At 50.7% G+C, this 19732-nt stretch overlaps 1 protein-coding gene across 3 annotated transcripts in view; it reads right to left on the minus strand.

The window, feature by feature from the left end:
- The window catches only part of cacna1ia (calcium voltage-gated channel subunit alpha1 Ia), a 421890-nt gene that overhangs the window by 52940 nt on the left and 349218 nt on the right, over positions 1 to 19732 (minus strand). For all 3 annotated transcript variants that reach the window (XM_038783535.1, XM_038783536.1, XM_038783537.1), the window contains 5 exons: positions 17795 to 17895; positions 13598 to 13721; positions 11579 to 11647; positions 8830 to 9014; positions 6656 to 6782 (listed from right to left, as the gene is read on the minus strand). In XM_038783535.1, coding sequence (XP_038639463.1) covers positions 6656 to 6782; positions 8830 to 9014; positions 11579 to 11647; positions 13598 to 13721; positions 17795 to 17895 — 606 coding nt within the window. The remainder of the gene's footprint in view (positions 1 to 6655; positions 6783 to 8829; positions 9015 to 11578; positions 11648 to 13597; positions 13722 to 17794; positions 17896 to 19732) is intronic.

Consider the following 19732-nt stretch of genomic DNA (forward strand, 5'->3'; position numbering starts at 1 on the left):
CGGTGCAGAGTCGATGGGCCGAATGGCCTCATTCTGCACTGTATGTTCTAACTTCCCACTCAGGATTCTTGACCACCCAATCCAGACTGACACAGCTCCCCCCCCCCCCCACCGGTGCGGCCCTGCGGGAGTACCGCCCTGCCGGAGGTGCTGCCCTACAGTTAAATTGAAGCCCCTCACCCGTCCCATCCGGTTGTAAAACAGAGGTTGTGGGGTGGTCCTCAGTAGCCCCCTTCTCCCCCTCCCCCCAGCCGCTCGCTCATGTCCTGATCAAAATCTATCCCCCTAAAACCCACATCGCTAATCAAAGAAAGTTAGTTGGTCGTTGTGGGATCTTGCTGTGCACAAAATCGGCTGCCACGTTTCCAACGGCCGCAAGTGACTACACTTCAAAAGTTACCTCATGGAGCACTTTAGGGCCTTCGAGGTCGTTATCTTTCCTTTAATTTGTTTGGGATTTTGCACACGGCAGCCAATCTCAGCCCTTCCATGGGGAACGGAAGGAAAGTTTGGAGCAGTTCCAAAGTTTATGACCAGAGTTTATTGAAGGGCACGGGGCTGAATCTCAGCCCTGCTCAGTGACATTACTGACATCAAAATGTGACGGACACACTCGCTACAATGTGTTGCCCATCTCTGGGATGAAGGGCTTATCTCATGGAGGACAATTGGTTTGGGCGTATACCCATTGGGGTTTAGAAGAATGAGAGGTGACCTTATTTAAAATGTATAAGATCCCGAGGGGACATGTGTTTCCACTTGTGGGGGAGACTAGATCGAGGGGACATAGGGGGCGGGATTCTCTGATCCTGAGGCTAAGTGTTGACACCGTTGGAAACGCCGTCGTCTTTCTCGACGGCCCGTGGAATGGGCACCGTGGAATGCGCAGTGGTTCCAGCGCGAACCCGCGCATGCGCAGTCCCAACGGCGCGGTTTCGGCGCGTACGCGGTGTCTCCCTTGTCCGCGCCGGCCCCGACCCAAAATGGTGCAGGAGTACAGGCACCGGCGCTGAAGAAAGGAGGCCGGGAGACAGAGAGGCCGGCCCGCCGATCGGTGGGTCCCGACCACGGGCCAGGCCACATCGGAGGCCACCCCCAGGGTTGGCCCCCCATATGCCACCACCCGACCCTTTAACGCTGAGTTCCCGCCGGCTGGGAGAAGGTATGGACGGCGCCGGCGGGACTCGGTGTTTCCACGACGGCTGCTCGGCCTAACCCGGCCCGAGGATCAGCGGGCCGGCCGCGTAGAGCAGCCCCCAACCAGATAAGGTGCAGATATGGTGCAGATGTGCCTTAGTGAAGGTGCAGATATGGTGCAAATATGTCTTAGATCAGGTGCACATGTCTGTGAAGGTGCAGATATGTCTTAGGGAAGGAGCAGATATGGCACAGATATGTCTTAGGGAAGCAGCAGATATGGCACAGATTTGTTTTAGAGAAGGTGCAGACATGTCTTCGTGAATGCACAGATATGGCGCAGAGATGTCTTAGCAAAGGCACAGATATGGCACAGATATGGCTTAGCGAAGGAGCAGATATGGCACAGATATGTTTTAGAGAAGGTGCAGACATGTCTTCGTGAATGCACAGATATGGCGCAGAGATGTCTCAGCAAAGGCACAGATATGGCACAGATATGGCTTAGCAAAGGTGCAGATATGGTGCAGATTAGTCTTAGCGAAGGCGTCAGAGGTTCATCTGAAGTTGATCTCGGACATTGAGGTTGTAAAAAGTCTGTTTCAGCCTGAGACAGCTGCCAGTAAGACAGATGTAGTTGGTGGCTAAGGAACGGAGTTTGCTGTGGAGGATCAAAGTGAATCGCTTGCATCTTTCAAAATTTAACAGGAGATCCTTTCTGCTTATTTTTAAACCATGTTTTTGGCCATCTACATTACTATTGCCTCACGTGTCATGGCGTTAAACTTGCTTTATAGCACGCCCGTGAAGTGACTTGAGAAATGTTATTACGTTAAAGGTGCTGCATTAAATGCCGATTGTTGGTGCGGTATTTGTTATTTCCTTCCATTGCAGTGGAAACCCCAATACACTAGAGTTACGTTAACCCAAACTGCGTGAATCTTATGTCTTTGGAGAATTTACATTTCAGTCCGCGATGAGACTTGTATGAAATCCAGGCAGAGACAACCTCTGGAACAAGCCATCGAGGAGGCAGATGTTTACCAGCTGTGCAGGGGAGTATTTCAGCCAAGACTTGTGTATAACGTCGAAGGGGATAATAATTCTCGACAATATTGATGAGGGTGGCTGCCACAGAGCTTGTTGAGCAACCTGGTTCTTTACTCCAAGAGATGGATGAGGCCCAGTGAAGTTAAACCGAATGTGCTGGGGGGCTCTAACAAGCTAAAACCTGATGACTTAAGGGAACATTCAAAGTTACAAGCGTCACTGGATGCGGGCAATGAAGTGACGATAAAGAGCTCCCTGCTATCCATTATTCCAGGAGAATGTGAGACAGTTAGAGTCTGTACTCAACTATAATTATTGCTCAAATTAAAACTGGCCTGAGAGGCTCTTGTTAATTGTCTATTAAAGCTTTCTCAAACTGAATTAGGACTTTGACTAATAAATTAATATGTCGCACTGACATCTCATGAGTACATTAGAACCTAAATCAATAGTTACAATGGCAGGGGACATGCTAATGCCTTTCCTTCAATGTTCTGTAGATGCTATTGCGCTTCCTGAGAGGTCAGCGGCTGGATTCTCCAGGGGGCGGAGAATCGGAATTCCCGACCCGAGCCGGGTCCGGCGATTGGGACCCGGAGAATCGCTTGTCGCTTGTCCGCGAATTACGGCGGGCGGCTGGGAGGAGGGGGGGGGGGGGGGGTTCATTGCCAGAGGCCCTCCCAGCGATACTCCGCTCCCGACCGGCCGAGTTCCCGCCGGCGTGGAACTAATGTGGTGTGGCCGGTCGGGACTCTCGAGGGACGGCTGCGGACTCAGTCCGCGGCTGCCCTGGTGGGGGTCGAGGGGGGTTCCAGTACCGGGGGGGGTCCCTCATGGTGGCTGGTCCGATGCAGCGGCGCGCGGCCGATCGGGAGGGGGCCTAGATTGTGCGTGTTGGTCCGTGGTCCGATCCGCCACGGCGCTCGGTGTGGCCGCTGGAGGTTGCCGCCGTGCGCATGCACAGACTCAGAACCGGAAATGCGGGGGCCCGTATCCACAGCTAAAGCTGCTTAAAGCTCCCCGGGTCACTGCTAGCCCCCTGCGGGTAACTGGGGAGTGAAACGCCAGCGTTATTCCGCCGGCGTGGGGACATAGCCCCATGTTGGGACAATCCACCCATGGTATCCTTTATGGTTGTGTAAAACCTGAGGCTAAATCCACTGTCAAAACTGTGAGAAGATCTAGTGGCGCAGATTAAGAACTCGGTCGTTTTAGCATCCCTCGAAAGATTCAATAGGAAACGAATTCATCACACCTCTGTTAAAATATTTGGGACATTGTGACAATGTAATCAATGTTTCGGCAAACTCCACGCAACACAATCATTTTTATCTCATTCAAATGTTTCACCTCCACAGTCCAGCATCAGTCAAATCTTTCATCAAAGTAGCTTTGCCCCAGAACCTCATTGCTGACCTTACCCACTGAAGCGGAAACTCCAATAAAACCGCAAGGATGCAATGTCGGTGATAAATCTGTGCAGGTGGTCAATGGAGAGAGAGAGAGAGAGAGAAAGATCGCATCATTCTGTTCCAAGTGTCAAAAAACATAGCTGGGGCTGTAAATACAATTAGCAGTTTTTCCCAACTCATTGACCTGAGACTATGAGGTTGTACAGATGTAAATCAATTCACACTTGTGGATCTAATGACACAGATATTGAAGACATCTGTTATCACATCAAGGAGCATTCCAATATTCTGAGCAGCCTTCGACACCTCCACACTCTTCAAGGTGGAGAACAGGAGAGGACACAGTCTTAGACCTCTCGAAGTCCTATTCTTTCATTTATACCAGTGAGACGCATGTGTGGACTGCTGGGGTCAAGAGTCACCTTCTGACTTCCGGCCTCCGCTTCAAAAGGGAGGACATTATCCTTGGGCGCAGTGAATTGGTAATTCAGCTGAGTGGCAATGTCACAGCGCCAGGGACCCAGGTTCGAATCCCTGCTTGGGTCACTGTGCGGAGTCTGCACGTTCTCCCTGTGTCTGCGTGTGTTTCCTCTGGGTGCTCCGGTTTCCTCCCGAAATTGATAGGTGAATCGAACATTCTGAATTCTCCCTCTGTGTACCTGACCAGGCGCCGGAATGTGGCGACGAGGGGATTTTCACAGTAACTTCATTGCAGTGTTAATGTCAGCCGAATTGTGACAATGATAAAGATGATTTTAAGGGAGACACGAGTTTAAATCCCAGCACACAGCTGGAGAAATCGATTAGTCGATAAATCTGGAATAAAACACTCGTCTCATTAATAATGATCACGGACTCCGGGATTGCTGTAAAAGGCGGTCTGTTTCACTAATGGCCTTCAGGGAAGGAGATCTGCCGTCCTTACCCAGTCTGGCCTACATGTGTCTCCAGATCCACATCAAAATAGTTGCCATGTCAAGGCTCACCATTACCGCTCAGGGAATGGACCAGAGATCAGGGATGGACAAATTGGCAGCGACCCTCGCATCCCAGGGGTAAATAAAAAGTGACGGTTAAATGTAAAGATCTTATGTTGTATTAAAGGAAACTCACTACTTTGAATTTTGCTCTTTTGCACTTGATCAAGTTTCACATTCAACGCCAGAAAATGAGTAAGTGGACACCGGGGGCTGGATTCTACCAAAATGGGATTATGTCCCCATTCCGGCCTAAAAACGCTGGCGTTTTACTCCCGAGTTTCCAAGAAAAACGATTAGTCGATTCACTCACCTGCAGGGGGCGAACAGGGACCTGGAGTGATTCACGCAGCTGTAGCTGCGGATATGGTTCCCTGCACTTCCGGTCTGGAGTCCGCGCATACGCACAGCGGCCTCCAGCGGCCGCGCCAAGCTCCATGGCGGACTCAGACCGCGGAGGCAGCTTCAAAATGTAGACCCCTCCCGATCAGCCGGGCGACTGAAGATCCATCCTGCCTGATCTTTCCCCCCGCCGCCCATAAGGCCCTCCCCCGCCCCGGTGTCCAACCACCCCCCCCCCCCCCCCACCCCCCCCCCACCCCCCCCTCCCACCCCCAGACTGAGTCCACAGCTTCCACGCGAGCTTCCTGAACAGCGATCGGTGGTTAGAACCTCACCGTTGGGAACTCGGCCGGTCGGGAGCGGAGGATCGCTGGGCGGGCCTGTGGCAATGACACCCCCCCCCCCCCCCCCCCCCCCCCCAGCCTCGCGGAGTACTCCGCGAGCACGCCGATTCTCGGGCCCCGGGGAATCGCCGGTCGGGCACCGGGCCCGATTTCAACGTGAACGTTGATTCTCAGCCCCTGCGCCAAATACGGTTTTGCCGAGGAGCTGCGGAGAATCCAGCCCTAGATTGGAACGAGATTGTGTTTCGATGCAAAACCCTTTATGCCCACGAGCTGCCGAGGACCGCACCTGGGCTGCTGCTTTTGCCCTGTCAATGTCAGCATTAAACCTTTTCTCCTAGACCTTACTGACAGAGAACAAACACTTGTAGCGAGCGAGGCGGTGGCTCAGTGCTTTTGCCACTGGACCCAGAGAAATGCTCTGGGGGCCCAGGTTCAAATCCCACCAGGGCTGATGGTGAAATTCAAATTCAATCAAAAGTCTAATGATGACCATGAAACCATTGTCAGTTGCTGTAAAAGCTAATCAGCTTCACTAATGGCCTTTAGGGAAGGAAATCTGCCGTCCTTACCCGGTCTGGCCTACATGTGACTCCACACTCCAGACCCACAGCTATTAAAAGGCCTCTGAAATGGTCGAGGAAACCCCTGTGTTTAAGGGCAATAAATGCTGGCCCACATCAAATGAATTTTTTAAATGGCAGACGTGGGAATCAGTGCCTTTGGAGCTGCACCATGGCTTGTAATCCTCTGAGGAATCAAGAGGGACATAATCTCAGAGTAAGGCATTTCAGGCAGAGATGAACCTCTTCTCTCACAGGGCAGTGAATCTGTGGAATTCTGTACCGCAGAGAGCTGCAGAGGCCGGGTCGTTAAGTATGTTCAAGGCTGAGGGGGATTTTTAATCGGTAAGGGAATCGAGGGTTATGGGGGTATGGCGGGAAAGTGGAGTTGAGGATTATCACATCAGATCAGTCATGATTCCATTGAATGGCAGAGCCGACTCAATGGGCCGAATGGCCTACTTCTGCTCCTCGGTCGCTTGGCCTTAACAGGAAGGGCAATCTTAAAATTAGAACTTGACTATTTGGGAGAGAAATCAGGAAGCTACCTGTTACCCAAGGGGCAGAGAGAATCGGAAACTTCCATCCCAAAAGGCCGTGGGAGACCATTGGAGTTTTCAGGACTTGTATCAACAGAAGAGTCAGATGGGCTCGGAACAGTAACTCTCTTTCCACTGATATTGGCAGACCTGTTGAGTTTACCCAACATTCTCTGTTTTATATGACCTAACTGAATGCTGGGACAGGCTCGAGGGGCTGAATGGTCCAGGCCCGCACTTAATTTTCCTGTGTAAAATTGAAGATTCAAATCTCAGAAAACCATGTCTCACCTGGACTCCAAGGATCCCGAAGATGATGAAGAAAGCACAGCAAATGAGGACAATGTTCCCAATGGGCTTCAGGGAGGAAATAAGAGTTTCAACAACCAGCTTCAAACCAGGCGCTCGGCTAATGACCCTAGGGTATAGTGAAGAGAGTGGGAAGGCACAGTAAGTCAAGTAGACAACATACAACCACCTGCACGTCTCAGAATATTTCTACAGCTTGTTGACCATGAAGACGTGAAGACCTGAACTTTCACTTGTCTTCTATGCGGTCAAAATAAAGAATGACAACAAGATGTGCTCAGCACCAACTTGAGAAGTCACGGGGGATGGGTTTGATACTGAAGAGTGAGGAATCTCTCTAAGGCCACGTACACGTAATTCATTTGTCTAAAATGGTCGCACAAGCAGTCTCTGAGCCAATACACATGAGCGACTTCAATTATGGAGAGAGACTGGAAAAGCTGGGATTGTTTGTCTTCGGGAATTGTCGTTCTTCGGGAATCGAAATGGGGAGATGCAACGTTGGTGATGCAACTTAAGGTAAAGTAGAATGACGTTGATTATGCAGTACAGAAAGCAGCCATGTGACACAGCTAACCTGTACTGGGTGATTGGGAAATCTGTTTCCAGTGGTGGGGTGTCAGTTTAGCCCTCAAGCAATACCTTCTCTGATGGATCGACGACACAAAGGTTGGTGGAATTGCGGATAGCGATGAGGACTGTCAGAGAAGAATTTAGATCATTTGGAGACTTGGCGGAGAGATGGCAGATGGAGTTTAATCCGGACAAATGTGTGCTAATGCATTTTGGAAGGTCTAATGCAGGTAGGGAATATACAGTGAGTGGTAGAACCCTCAAGAGCTTTGACAGCCAGAGAGATCTAGGTGTACAGGTCCACAGGTCATTGAAAGGGGCAACACAGGTGGAGAAGGTAGTCAAGAAGGCATACGGCATGTTTGCCTTCATTGGCCAGGGCATTGAGTATAAAAATTGGCAAGTCATGTTGCAGCTGTATAGAACCTTAGTTAGGCCACACTTGGAGTATTGTGTTCAATTCTGGTCGCCACACTACCAGAAGGATGTGGAGGCTTTAGAGAGGGGGCAGATGAGATTTACCAGGATGTTGCCAGGTATGGAGGGCATTAGATATGAGGAGAGGTTGAATAAACTTGGTTTGTTCTCACTGGAACGACGCAGGTTGAGGGGCGACCTGATAGAAGTCTATAAAATTATGAGGGGCAGAGACAGAGTGGACAGTCAGAAGCTTTTCCCCAGGGTAGAGGGGTCAATTCCTAGGGGGCATAGGTTTAAGATGCGAGGGGCAAGGTTTAGAGGAGATGTAAGAGGCAAGTTGTTTTACACCGAGGGCAGTGGGTGCCTGGAACTCGCTGCCGGAGGAGGTGGTGGAAGCAGGGACCATAGTGACATTTAAGGGGCATCTTGACAAATCCATGAATAGGATGGGAATAGAGGGACACGGACCCAGGAAGTGCAGGAGATTTTATTTTCGACGGGCAGCATAGTCAGCACAGGCTTGGAGGGCCGAAGGGCCTGTTCCTGTGCTGTACTTTTCTTTGTTCTTTGTTCTTTGGATCCATCCCTTCTCACCTTTCACCTGCCGGGATTCACAGGGCCTCAGGAATCCAGCATCCGTGAGTTAAGAATGAAGACTGTCTGGAAGTGCGGTCAGCCTTTGTCAAAGATGTCAATCAGCCAGCATCTTCTGAGAAAACTGGTCACTACCACCCCCAAACCAAACCCCTCTACACACCCCCTGCCCCCAATCTGTCTCTATTAAATCCAGAAGGAGGCAGGTTTGAGGCGTGTTTGAGATTTTGGCTTTATTTCTCTCCTGCTCTCAATCAGCTCATCATTTGGGAAAGGCTGAGGCGAGGGGAAGATTGGGCTTGACCGTGATAACCAGGCCCATGGTTCAATCACCTGCCAACACTCTAGACTCATCTGTTCGAAATGGGTGCCACTGGTGTTGCAGAACCTTACTGGGGAAGGGCCAATATCCTTCAGTCTGAAGAGGAAGAAGGGATAAAATTGGAAGGAAAAACGAAATGAGAGAAGGGTCAGGAGTCGTTGACACTTCTGCCCCTCAGTTTCCTGCTGATGGAGTTCAGTGCCATAAATCCCAACATTCTCACATTCATATTACTCTTCGTTCCTACCTGAGAGGACGCAATGTCCTAAGAAGCCTTAGCACCCGGAGTACGCCCAAGATCTTCGCCCCGCCAGCCGAGGCCACGGACACGACGATGTCAATGAGGGAGACGAAGACCAGAAATCCATCCAGAATGTTCCAGCTGCTTCTCAGGTATGCTTGGTCGCCAATGTAAAACCCCAGAGAGACGACCTGACAAGGGGAAGTGTCACATGATTCAGAAAATAACTGAGGGGTGGTGGGGGTAGCTACATGGTCATGGCCTCTGCTCTGAGGCTTTGGATGGGGCAATAAACCAGCTACCCTCTCAGCTGGGGGGTGATAGAATCCATTGCCACTATTGGAGAACGAGCTGGGATTTATCCCTGGGTTCCTGGGACCAATATTTATCCCACAAATCAGATCATTAAGCAAAACAAGCTATCTGGTCATTATTCCGGTATTTTCCTGGAATATTCTTGTGTGTAATTTGGTCCCCACTTTTCCACGTTGTGGCCAAAATTTCCCAGTTGTTCCACCAGCGGGATCTTAGAATTTATAGCACAGAAGGTGGCCATTCGACCCATCGAGTCTGCACTGGCCCTTGGAAAGAGCACCCTACAAAAGCCCCCGCTTCCACCCTAGCCCCGTAACCCCACCTAACCTTTTTGGACACTAAGGGCAATTTATCACGGCTAATCCACCTAACCTGCACATCTTTGGACTGTGGGAGGAAACCGGAGCAACCGGAGGAAACCCACGCCGACACGGGGACGGTGGGGAGGGGGGGAAGAGGGGGAAATCCCCACCCAATCCCACCCACTGTGACTGCAACCCCACATCAGAAAGTACATTGAAGAGTCCTGAGGTTGTGAAGGATCCTCTATATATGTAAGTTCTTTCTTTGAGAAAGTAACGTTTGCAATATTAACGTCTGAGTTCTCAATGCATTTGAACAACATTCTTCTAACTAGGTGACAAAGATCCAGCGCAAGATATGGGCGGCACAGTAGCACAGTGGTTAGCACTGTTACTTCACAGCACCAGAGCGCAAGGGTCCCGGGTTCGATTCCCGGCTTGGGTCACTGTCTGTGTGGAGTCTGCACGTTCTCCCCGTGTCTGCGTGGGTTTCCTCCGGGTGCTCCGGTTTCCTCCCACAAGTCCCGAAAGACGTGCTTGTTAGGTGAATTGGACATTCTGAATTCTCCCTCCGTGTACCCGAACAGGCGCCAGAGTGTGGCAACTAGGGGCTTTTCACAGTAACTTCATTGCAGTGTTACTGTCAGCCTATTTGTGACACGAATAAAGATTGTTATTATCATTATTATAAGAAAGCTGGAAACATTGATACAGAAACATCACCAACTAAACTCCTGACTGTGGAAAGAAAAATTCAAAACACATGACCCTCTGGCTGAGGAGACCCGAGTACTCCTCAATTAGCCAATGTGTGCTGACTCTGGTGAATGTCAACCTGACACATTAAATAGGAGATACGATAGGGTTGAACGGAAATACAGACATGTGGGATGGCAACGGCATCTGGCAGTCTGCAACGTTTGGAGCTGACCATTTAATTCAGGTCCTCACTCCTGTGTAAAAGATGATCCGTTTTGATTTGATGGCAGATTGGGTTTCTAATATCTTGTTTAGCAAGTCTAATCACCTTGAAGTATCTGTGGATATTCCATTTACAGTTCCACCCCATCTGTCTCGACAGGTTCACAGCATGGAGCTCTCCCGTCTGTTTCCAATTCACACATTGATACTGCATTCTGGAATCCATTCCTCACAGATCAATATCGTGCATGGTGGGATTGTCAGTTTAATAATCCCATTTAAAGAATGATTCTCTCCAACTGATTCCCATCCCCCCCCCCCCTCACATCAGTACTGCTGTTATTATGGACTGGCGCAACAACTTTGAAGGCTTCCCATGTGGAGACAGAGAGATCGAGCAAGCGTATTCCATAGTTGGTGTTTCCTGAAGTCAGAGGTTTATAGGGTGGCGCAGTAGCACTGTGGTCAGCACGGTTGCTTCACAACACCAGGGTCCCGGGTTCAATTCCCGGATTGGGTCGCTGTCTGCGCGGAGTCTGCACGCTCTCCCCGTGTCTGCGTGGGTTTCCTCCGGGTGCTCCGGTTTCCTCCCACAAGTCCCGAAAGACGTGCTTGTTAGGTGAATTGGACATTCTGAATTCTCCCTCAGTGTACCCGAACAGGCGCCTGAGTGTGGCAACTAGAGGGTTTTCACAGTGACGGCATTTCTGTGATAATGGAAGCCTACTTGTGACAATAAGATTATTATTAACTTGGGGCTGGTTTAGCACAGGGCTAAATCGCTGGCTTTGAAGGCACGGTTCAATCCCGTACCAGCCTCCACGAACAGGCGCCAGAATGTGGCGACTAGGGGCTTTTCACAGTAATCATTGAAGCCTACTCGTGACAATAAGCGATTTTAGTTTCATTTCATTTAATTGAAGGGTGCCACTCTGCATCATGCACGGTTAACCAGGAATCACTCTCTGCCTCACCACCTGCCACGGGCATACTGGAAGGACCCACAGGTTAATAATGATCCCATCTGGCTGCCTAATGAAGATGACCATCAGGTCCTGGAGGGGGATTCGAACCCGGAGCTTCTAGCCCCAAACACAGGGATGCTACCCTCCCGCTCCATACTGGCAGCAATGCAGTTTGGGCAAATGGGCGAGTTTTGAAAAGCACGCTTTCACTCCTGGATCTCTATTCCCTTTCGGTAAGGTAAGGCCACTTACCTTGAGAGTCATCTCTGCCACGAAGATAGCCGTGAAGAAATAGTTGGAGACACTCAGGAAGATCCTTTCCTGCAAAAACAAAGTCCAGCACAAAGAAAGTACAAAAGTTAACCAGCTGACCACTGATGGGCCAGTAGTAAATTAGCAGTGTCCCAGGTTCGATTCCCGGCTTGGGTCACTGTCTGTGCGGAGTCTGCACGTTCTCGCCGTGTCTGCGTGGGTTTCCTCCGGGTGCTTCGGTTTCCTCCCACAAAGTCCCGAAAGACGTGCTTGTCAGGTGAATTGGACATTCCGAATTCTCCCTCCGTGTGCCCGAACAGGCACCGGAGTGCGGAGACTAGGGGATTTTCACAGTAACTTCATTGCAGTGTTAATGTAAGCCTACTTGTGACACTAATAAAGATTTTTAAAGTGAATTCGTCGGCCAGTAATGGAAAAGCGAGGGAAAGAAATTGGTTCCTTCTGCATGACTGGGTAAATATAACTTTTCACATGAACCGCTCTCCTTCAGGTAAATGTTAAATCACACCCTGGAAAGGAGATAAAAGAGAAACGAGCCGGTAAGCTGCTTTTTGTCATGTTGACTGAAGGACGGATGTTAGTCACTGGGGAGAACTCCGCTGCAGTTCGAATTATCCTTGGGGGAGTGGGGGAGGTCTTTTACATCCACCTGGACAATTATAAGACAGCAGCTCTGAAATCTAGCTCCGTTATCTGGACTATTAACCTGGGTCCTGGAGCAAGGTCTGAACACAAGAGCCTGGATTCTCTGGGGCCGCCGCCAGCCCACGGGATTCGCGATGGCCCGCTGAATCCTGCGTCGGGACAAAATGGGGATTCGCGTCAGCCACAATTGGTTTCCCGACGTCTCCACCAGGCTTCTCGACATAACCCGACGGGAACATGCAAATGGCACGTTTAATATCTAATTGACGGGCAGGACGGCCAATTGACTAGCCGGCTTGGGGGGGGGGGGGGGGTCAGGCGGGCCTGTGCTGGGCTGGAGGGGCTCAGGCCGAGGGTCTCTCCTGGGATGAGGTTCGTTTAGTTGCTCTCCCCATCTGCAGCATTTAAACCCATTAAACAGTCACTTAGACCCTTAAAATTTTAAAATTGTCACACACTAAAGTGAAAGCAATCCCATCTGTACCTCCAACCCCTTTGAAAAGTCAGTCAGCATCTCAGAAATACACATCTCTCATATTAAAGTGAAAATAATCCCAGCTGTACCTCTAAACCCTTTAAAAAGTATATCAGTATGCTAAGCTCAAAGGTCCGTGAGGTGAAAATTCAGTAATCACTTTAAAGTGGTGGAAACCTTTGAAGTGGCTTCCCACAGTCAATTTAATTGCCCTTTAAACCATGGAAGCCTGTGTGTATGCCTAGAAGGCTGAAAGCTTTGAACTGCATTGTTCAGATTCAATTTCACACACGATTGCCTATTGAAAGATTTTTGATTGACAGGTCAAGGCAGTTTCAAAGGGGCGATTTGGACTCTATTTTATAAAGCTCTGGGGGAATCCATTAATTCAGGGGAGCAGGTGTTTTCCTAACCGCAGTTTCTCTTATACAAGAAACCGCAGTTTCACTTTGTTCTCGAATGCTTCCTGGAAAGAGCAGCCATGGGGGCAGCCCTTGCTCTTTCTCAGACACACTTCAGAACAAAGAGGCAGCGTTGTAAAAAAGGCAACAGTAAGAAAATCATCTACCCAGAGCTAATTGAGGGCATTTAGAGAGTCAACCACGTTGCTGTGGGTCTGGACTCACATGTAGGCCAGACCGGGTAAGGATGGCAGATTTCCTTCCTTAAAGGGCATTAGTGAACTGACTGGGTTTTTAGGATTATCAACAATGGTTTCATGGTCATCATTAGAGTTGCAATTCCAAATTTTCGTTTGATTCAAACTTCACCACCTGCCGCGCTGGTGTTTGAACCCGGGTCACCACAGCATTACTCTGGGTCTTTGGACCGGTGACAATATCTATAGTCAGAGAGGTGAAAGTGGGAAGGTTACTTACTGTGCTTCCCTGGCCAATGTCGGGTCGCTCCAACGCAACAGTGATACAGTTTAGGAAAATGAATGCCAAGACGATATAATCAAAGAGCTTGTGGGCAATAATCATCTGACACATCAGCCGGAATCTAATCAGGCAACAGAAGAAGATAAAATTAGAATGGTCACTTAGGAAAGTTCAAAGTGCAGAGGTTATCAGGCACAGGGGGCTGGATTCACCGATTTCGAGATGATGTCCGGAAGTAGTGTCTAGATTTAGGATGAAAAAGTCGGCAGCGGCCCCCCCACCGATGCTCCACCCAGTGGGGGGTCTAGCAGCCGCGTCCCATAAAACATCCGCCGTTCCCGACATAAACGGCTGGAGAATTGCTGGGTCTATGGCTGCGCATGCGCACTGCGACGACCTGCTACAGTCGCGCCGTACAACATGGTGCCAACCCCCTGCGGATCCTCTGTACCCCCCCCCCCCATCGCCACCCCCAGCCGAAGCCCGCCCGGCCAGCGGAACGGTTCCCCACCCCCCCTGCCGACTGTGGCGGTGCTGGAGCATCGGGGGAGGGGCTTCAGGTGACGTCATGAGGCCATGCCAACGGTAAGCGCCGCATTCACCAATAACGCCATTTTGGAAGGGCGGAGCTTTGGGCTTCATCGAGCGTCGGGCAACGGAGAATCCTGCCCAGGGTCACCGATTCCCTACCCTCTGCGAGCGTGCCCGAATTGGAAGGGATCACCAGTCAACAAGCAAGAGAAAACAGCTGATGTTCTACAGCAGTGAGAAAGGAAAATCCACACAATCTAAGGTGAAGACTGACAGCAGTGGAAATACACAGCCAGAAAGTGAAAGGGACACCGGTGTTTCTGGGCAGGTTTTTGTCAGAAAGAGAAATGTACACCACTACTCAAATTTACTGGAGACGTGTACAACCCTGGGACTTGTGACACCGAGGATTCCTGCCTCTCCTGGTGCACGAACCCTCAGTCGCGGTGAATCAGCTGGGTCGCCATTTCAGACTTGGATCATGGCCGAGGCCCCATCCATTCTGCCCCTCCACACACCATCAACCTCTCATGAGATAAGGTTGGACAGGTTGGGTTTGTCTTCGCTGGGGTTGCGAGGAGTGAGAGGTGACCTCGATCGCGACATACAAGATCCCGAGGGGTATCGACAGAGTGGATGTGGAGAGGATGTTTCCCCTTGTGGGAGAATCTTGAACCAGGGGGTCACTGTCGAAAAGAAAGGGGTCACTCGGATTGGTAGGCTCCCACTGAAGCAGGCAGGGAAGAGCTTCAGGTACCTGGGGGTCCAGGTGGCTGGGAGCTGGGGGGCCCTGCACAAGCTCAACCTCCCAAGGTTGGTGGAGCAGATGGAGGAGGGGTTTAAGAGGTGGGATATGTTAACGCTGTCACTGGTAGGGAGGGTGCAGTCCGTTAAGATGACAGTGCTCCCGAGGTTTTTGTTCCTGTTCCAGTGCCTCCCCATCCTTATCCCCAAGGCCTTTTTTAGGAGGGTCAACAGGAGTATCACGGGATTTGTGTGGGCGCATGGGACTCTGAGGGTGAGAAGAATGTTCCTGGAACGGGGCAGGGTTAGGGGGGGTGCTGGCGTTGCCCAATCTCTGTGGGTACTATTGGGCTGCCAACGCAGCGATGGTGCGTAAGTGGGTAATGGACGAGGAAGTGGCAGCATGGAAGAGGATGGAGGCGGCGTCATGTGTGGGCACGAGCCTGGAGGCGCTGGTAACGGCGCCGTTGCCACTCCCTCCAATGAGGTACACCACGAGCCCGGTGGTGGCGGCTACCCTCAAAATATGGGGGCAATGGAGACGGCATAGGGGAGAAGTGGGGGGCTCGATGGAGGCCCCGATACGGGGGAACCATCGGTTTGTCCCAGTGAGCATTGATGGCGGATTTCTGGGCTGGCACAGGGCAGGGGTTAGGAGGTTGAGGGACCTGTTTGTGGAGGGGATGTTCGCGAGCTTGGGGGAGTTAGAGGGGAAGTTTGGGTTCGCCCCCAGGGAACATGTTTAGGTACATGCAGGTGAGGGCGTTTGCCAGGCAGCAGGTGGAGGGGTTACCCTTGCTGCCCCCACGAGGGGTGCGGGATCGGTTGCTCTCGGGGGTGTGGGTTGGAGGAAGGAGGATTTCGGACATATACCGGGTGATGCAGGAGGTAGACGAGGCCTCGGTGGAGGAACTGAAGGGTAAATGGGAAGAGGAGCTGGGTGAGGAGATTGAGGAGGGGACGTGGGCGGATGCCCTGGAGAGAGTGAATTCCTCCTCTTCCTGTGCGAGGCTTAGCCTCATACAGTTCAAGGTGCTGCATAGGGCCCAGATGACTGGGACGAGGATGAGTAGGTTTTTCGGGGGCGAGGGCAGGTGTGCTAGGTGCTCGGGGAGCCCAGTGAACCACGCCCATATGTTTTGGGCGTGCCCAGCGCTGGGGGAGTTTTGGAAGGGGGTAGCAAGGACGGTGTCGAGGGTGGTGGGATCCAGGGTCAAGCCAGGCTGGGGACTCGCAATCTTTGGGGTTGCAGTGGAGCCGGGAGTGCAGGAGGCGAAAGAGGCCAGTGTTCTGGCCTTTGCGTCCCTAGTAGCCCGGCGGAGGATCTTGCTCCAATGGAAGGATGCGAGGCCCCCAAGCGTGGAGGCCTGGATCAATGATATGGCGGGGTTCATTAAATTGGAGAATATTGGCCGCACGGTAGCATGGTGGTTAGCATAAATGCTTCACAGCTCCAGGGTCCCAGGTTCAATTCCCGGCTGGGTCACTGTCTGTGCGGAGTCTGCACGTCCTCCCCGTGTGTGCGTGGGTTTCCTCCGGGTGCTCCGGTTTCCTCCCACAGTCCAAAGATGTGCAGGTTAGGTGGATTGGCCATGCTAAATTGCCCGTAGTGTCCTAAAAGTAAGGTTAAGGGGGGAGGGGGGGTTGTTGGGTTACGGGTATAGGGTAGATACGTGGGTTTGAGTAGGGTGATCGTTGCTCGGCACAACGTCGAGGGCCGAAGGGCCTGTTCTGTGCTGTACTGTTCTATGTTCTATGAGTGTGTTCCTCCATTCAATTAAATGGGATTTGGTACGTTTCGGCGTGGCCAGTTCGGCGTAGCCGATTCGACGGAGGAATTTTTCGGCGGAGGGACGTTTCGGCGTCAAATTAGTTATAGTCGCAAAATGTTTGTGCAGCCCATTTCTTATGGACCCCAACTGTCAGTTGTGTCAATTTCAGCGGCCGGCTCACTTTGATCCGGAGAGGGAAGCTGCTCTCTCACTGAAACAATCAGCCGGCCGCTGAAATTGACACTGCCCGCTGCTCTCTCCCTCCAATCAGAAACATTAAAACTTAAAAGTTAGATTGGAGGGAGAGAGCAGCCGGCAGTGTCAATTTCAGCGGCCGGCTGATTGTTTCAGTGAGAGAGCAGCTTCCCTCTCCGGCCGCTGAAATTGACACTGTTTTAATTAGATCCACGATGGGGGTTTTAAATTTATTTAAAAATCTATGCTAGCGCTTCCCATTGAGAGTCTATGGGGGTCTGACCTCTCCCCCCGCCCCCAGTAGACTCTCAATGAGAAGCGCTAGCATAGGTTTTTAAATAAATTTCCGTCCCTCCGCCGAAAAACTCCTCCGCCGAATCGGCCACGCCGAAACGTCCCATCCCCAATTAAATGGCGGCTGATTCATCTCCTCATCTTGGTTTTAGATCCTTAACTTAGTTGCCCAATAAAAATCCATCAATTTCAGTTTCAAAATTTTCGATTGATCCCCAACTTCAGCAGCTTTTTGGGGGGCAGAGAGAGGAGGTGATTCCTGGCATCACCCCGACACGAATTTTAAGGTTTTTCTCCCTTTGCTCTGGGCTCTCACCCCACTGGAGGAGATAGATTCTCTCTCCGCCACCTATCAAATCCTTTAGACTTTTCCGGGTGGAATTCTGCAGCCCTTCCCGTCGGCGGGATCTTCCAGATCCCTGCCTCAGCTCTGGGCAAGGAAGACAAATCGGCATCAGCGTTGATGGGGCTGTGAGGTGGCTCCGGCTGCCAACAGCGAGCCCCCTCCACCGTGGGGATCCCGGAGAATCCCACCCTTAAACCCTGGAATGTATCCAGCAGAATCCCGCCGGGAAAGTCACATCAGAAAATCCTGCTTCATTGCTCAACGCAGAAATTGGTTACCAAATAGTCCCTTTGCCGTATTCCACATTCTTACCTATTCTGGGGGGAGAACAAGTAAACTGACCAATCCGCCCGGGTGTCACACCAGTCTGGCTTGTAAATTTCCACCATCTTCTGAATTCGGAAACACAGGCTCTGCGAAGAAGACAATGCAACTCGGTTAACACGCGGAACGACCCTTGGCCAATCTGTCAATGTCGCTCTCTCCAAATCGCTGCAATGAAGGATCGACGCACAATCCATTCACCTGGGAGACCGTTCGGACGGAGGCCTCCTTCTTCCGTCGGATGCGTCAGAATTAATAGACGGAAAAAGACCGTCTGGTTTCCCTCACGGAATTATAGAGTAGGACAGCGCAAGGTAGGCCATTCAGCTCTTTCCAAGGGCAACCCAGTCAAAGAACAAAGAACAAAGAAAAGTACAGCACAGGAACAGGCCCTTCAGCCCTTCAAGCCTGCGCTGACCATGCTGCCCGTCTAAACTAAAATCTTCTACACTTTCTGGGTGCGTATCCCTCTATTCCCATCTTATTCATGTATTTGTCAAGATGCCCCTTAAACGTCACTATCGTCCCTGCTCCCACCACCTCCTCCGGCAGCGAGTTCCAGGCACCCACTACCCTCTGTGTAAAACATTTGGCTCGCACATCTCCTCTAAACCTTGCCCCTTGCACCTTAAACCTATGCCCCCTAGTAATTGACCCCTCTACCTTGGGAAAACGTCTCTGACTATCCACTCTGCCTATGCGCCTCTTAATTTTGTAGACCTCTATCAAGTCGCCCCTCAACCCTATCCCGTAACACTAGCTAATCTGCACATCTTTGGACACAAAGGGGCAATTTAGCATGGCCAATCCACCTAACCTACACATCTTTGGAATCTGGGAGGAAACCGGGGAAACCCGGAGGAAACGCACGCAGACACGGCGGAAAACAGTGGCTAGCACGCTCTCCCTGTATCTGCGTGGGTTTCCTCCGGGCGCTCCGGTTTCCTCCCACAAGTCCCGAAAGACGTGCTTGTTAGGTGGATTGGACATTCTGAATTCTCCCTCTGTGTACCCGAAACAGGGGCTGGAGTGTGGCAACTCGGGACTTTTCACAGTAGCGTCATTGCAGTGTTAATGTGAGTCTACTTGTGACACTAATAAAGAATATTATTACGTGCAAGCTCTACACAAACACCCAAGGTCGGAATTGAACCCGGGTCCTGGCGACGTGAGGCAGCAGTGCTAACCACTATGCCTGAAACATAGAAACACAAAAGAATTACAGGACTGGTGGAGCCCATTCAGTCAGATGCCTTTTTTATATTCCAATTGATTTAACGTCAGGCTGTTGGTTTGCCCATAATGAGACATCAATTAAGACACATTTCTCCACCCTCTGAGACTCTCATTCTCGCTGATTCCTTTGCTATTTCCTTCTCTGCTATCAAAAGTCTCCTTAAAACCTGAACTTTGACCCCCACCTACAGCCTCACTTCGGCTCCCACATTGATGTCCATTCTTCTTGCTGATTAACTTGCTCTGGGAATTTTAATTGTGACGAGGAGCTCCGTGTCAACACAAGCAGTTCCCGTTTCTTACTCAAATCCATTTGGGAAGGACTGAGCAACTATCTGCCACCCAGTCTGATGATGATAGCAAGCTTCATGAATGTTACATTAGGAAATTGCAAAATGCAAAGTTCAGTTGAGGAATTTTTGGATTGGGTCCCATTAGATTTATTTATTTCCGAACATATGTCATGGGGTTAGGTATTTAGCGAGTCACTTGTCTCCATTGAGACCCTGTCAGTCTAAAACAATAGCAGAAAAATGGCCTTAATTCCAGTACAATTAAGACCCATTTAGCACAGACCACATGGACAGTATACAAATGCGTAGAATTTGCATACATAATTACTTTTAGTGCAGCACTTAAGAGATATGTCGCTCATGAATTCATTTCCCTTATGTGTTTAACATCTAATGG

The sequence above is a fragment of the Scyliorhinus canicula genome, chromosome 23 (assembly GCF_902713615.1).
Source record: "Scyliorhinus canicula chromosome 23, sScyCan1.1, whole genome shotgun sequence".
NCBI lineage: Eukaryota > Metazoa > Chordata > Chondrichthyes > Carcharhiniformes > Scyliorhinidae > Scyliorhinus > Scyliorhinus canicula.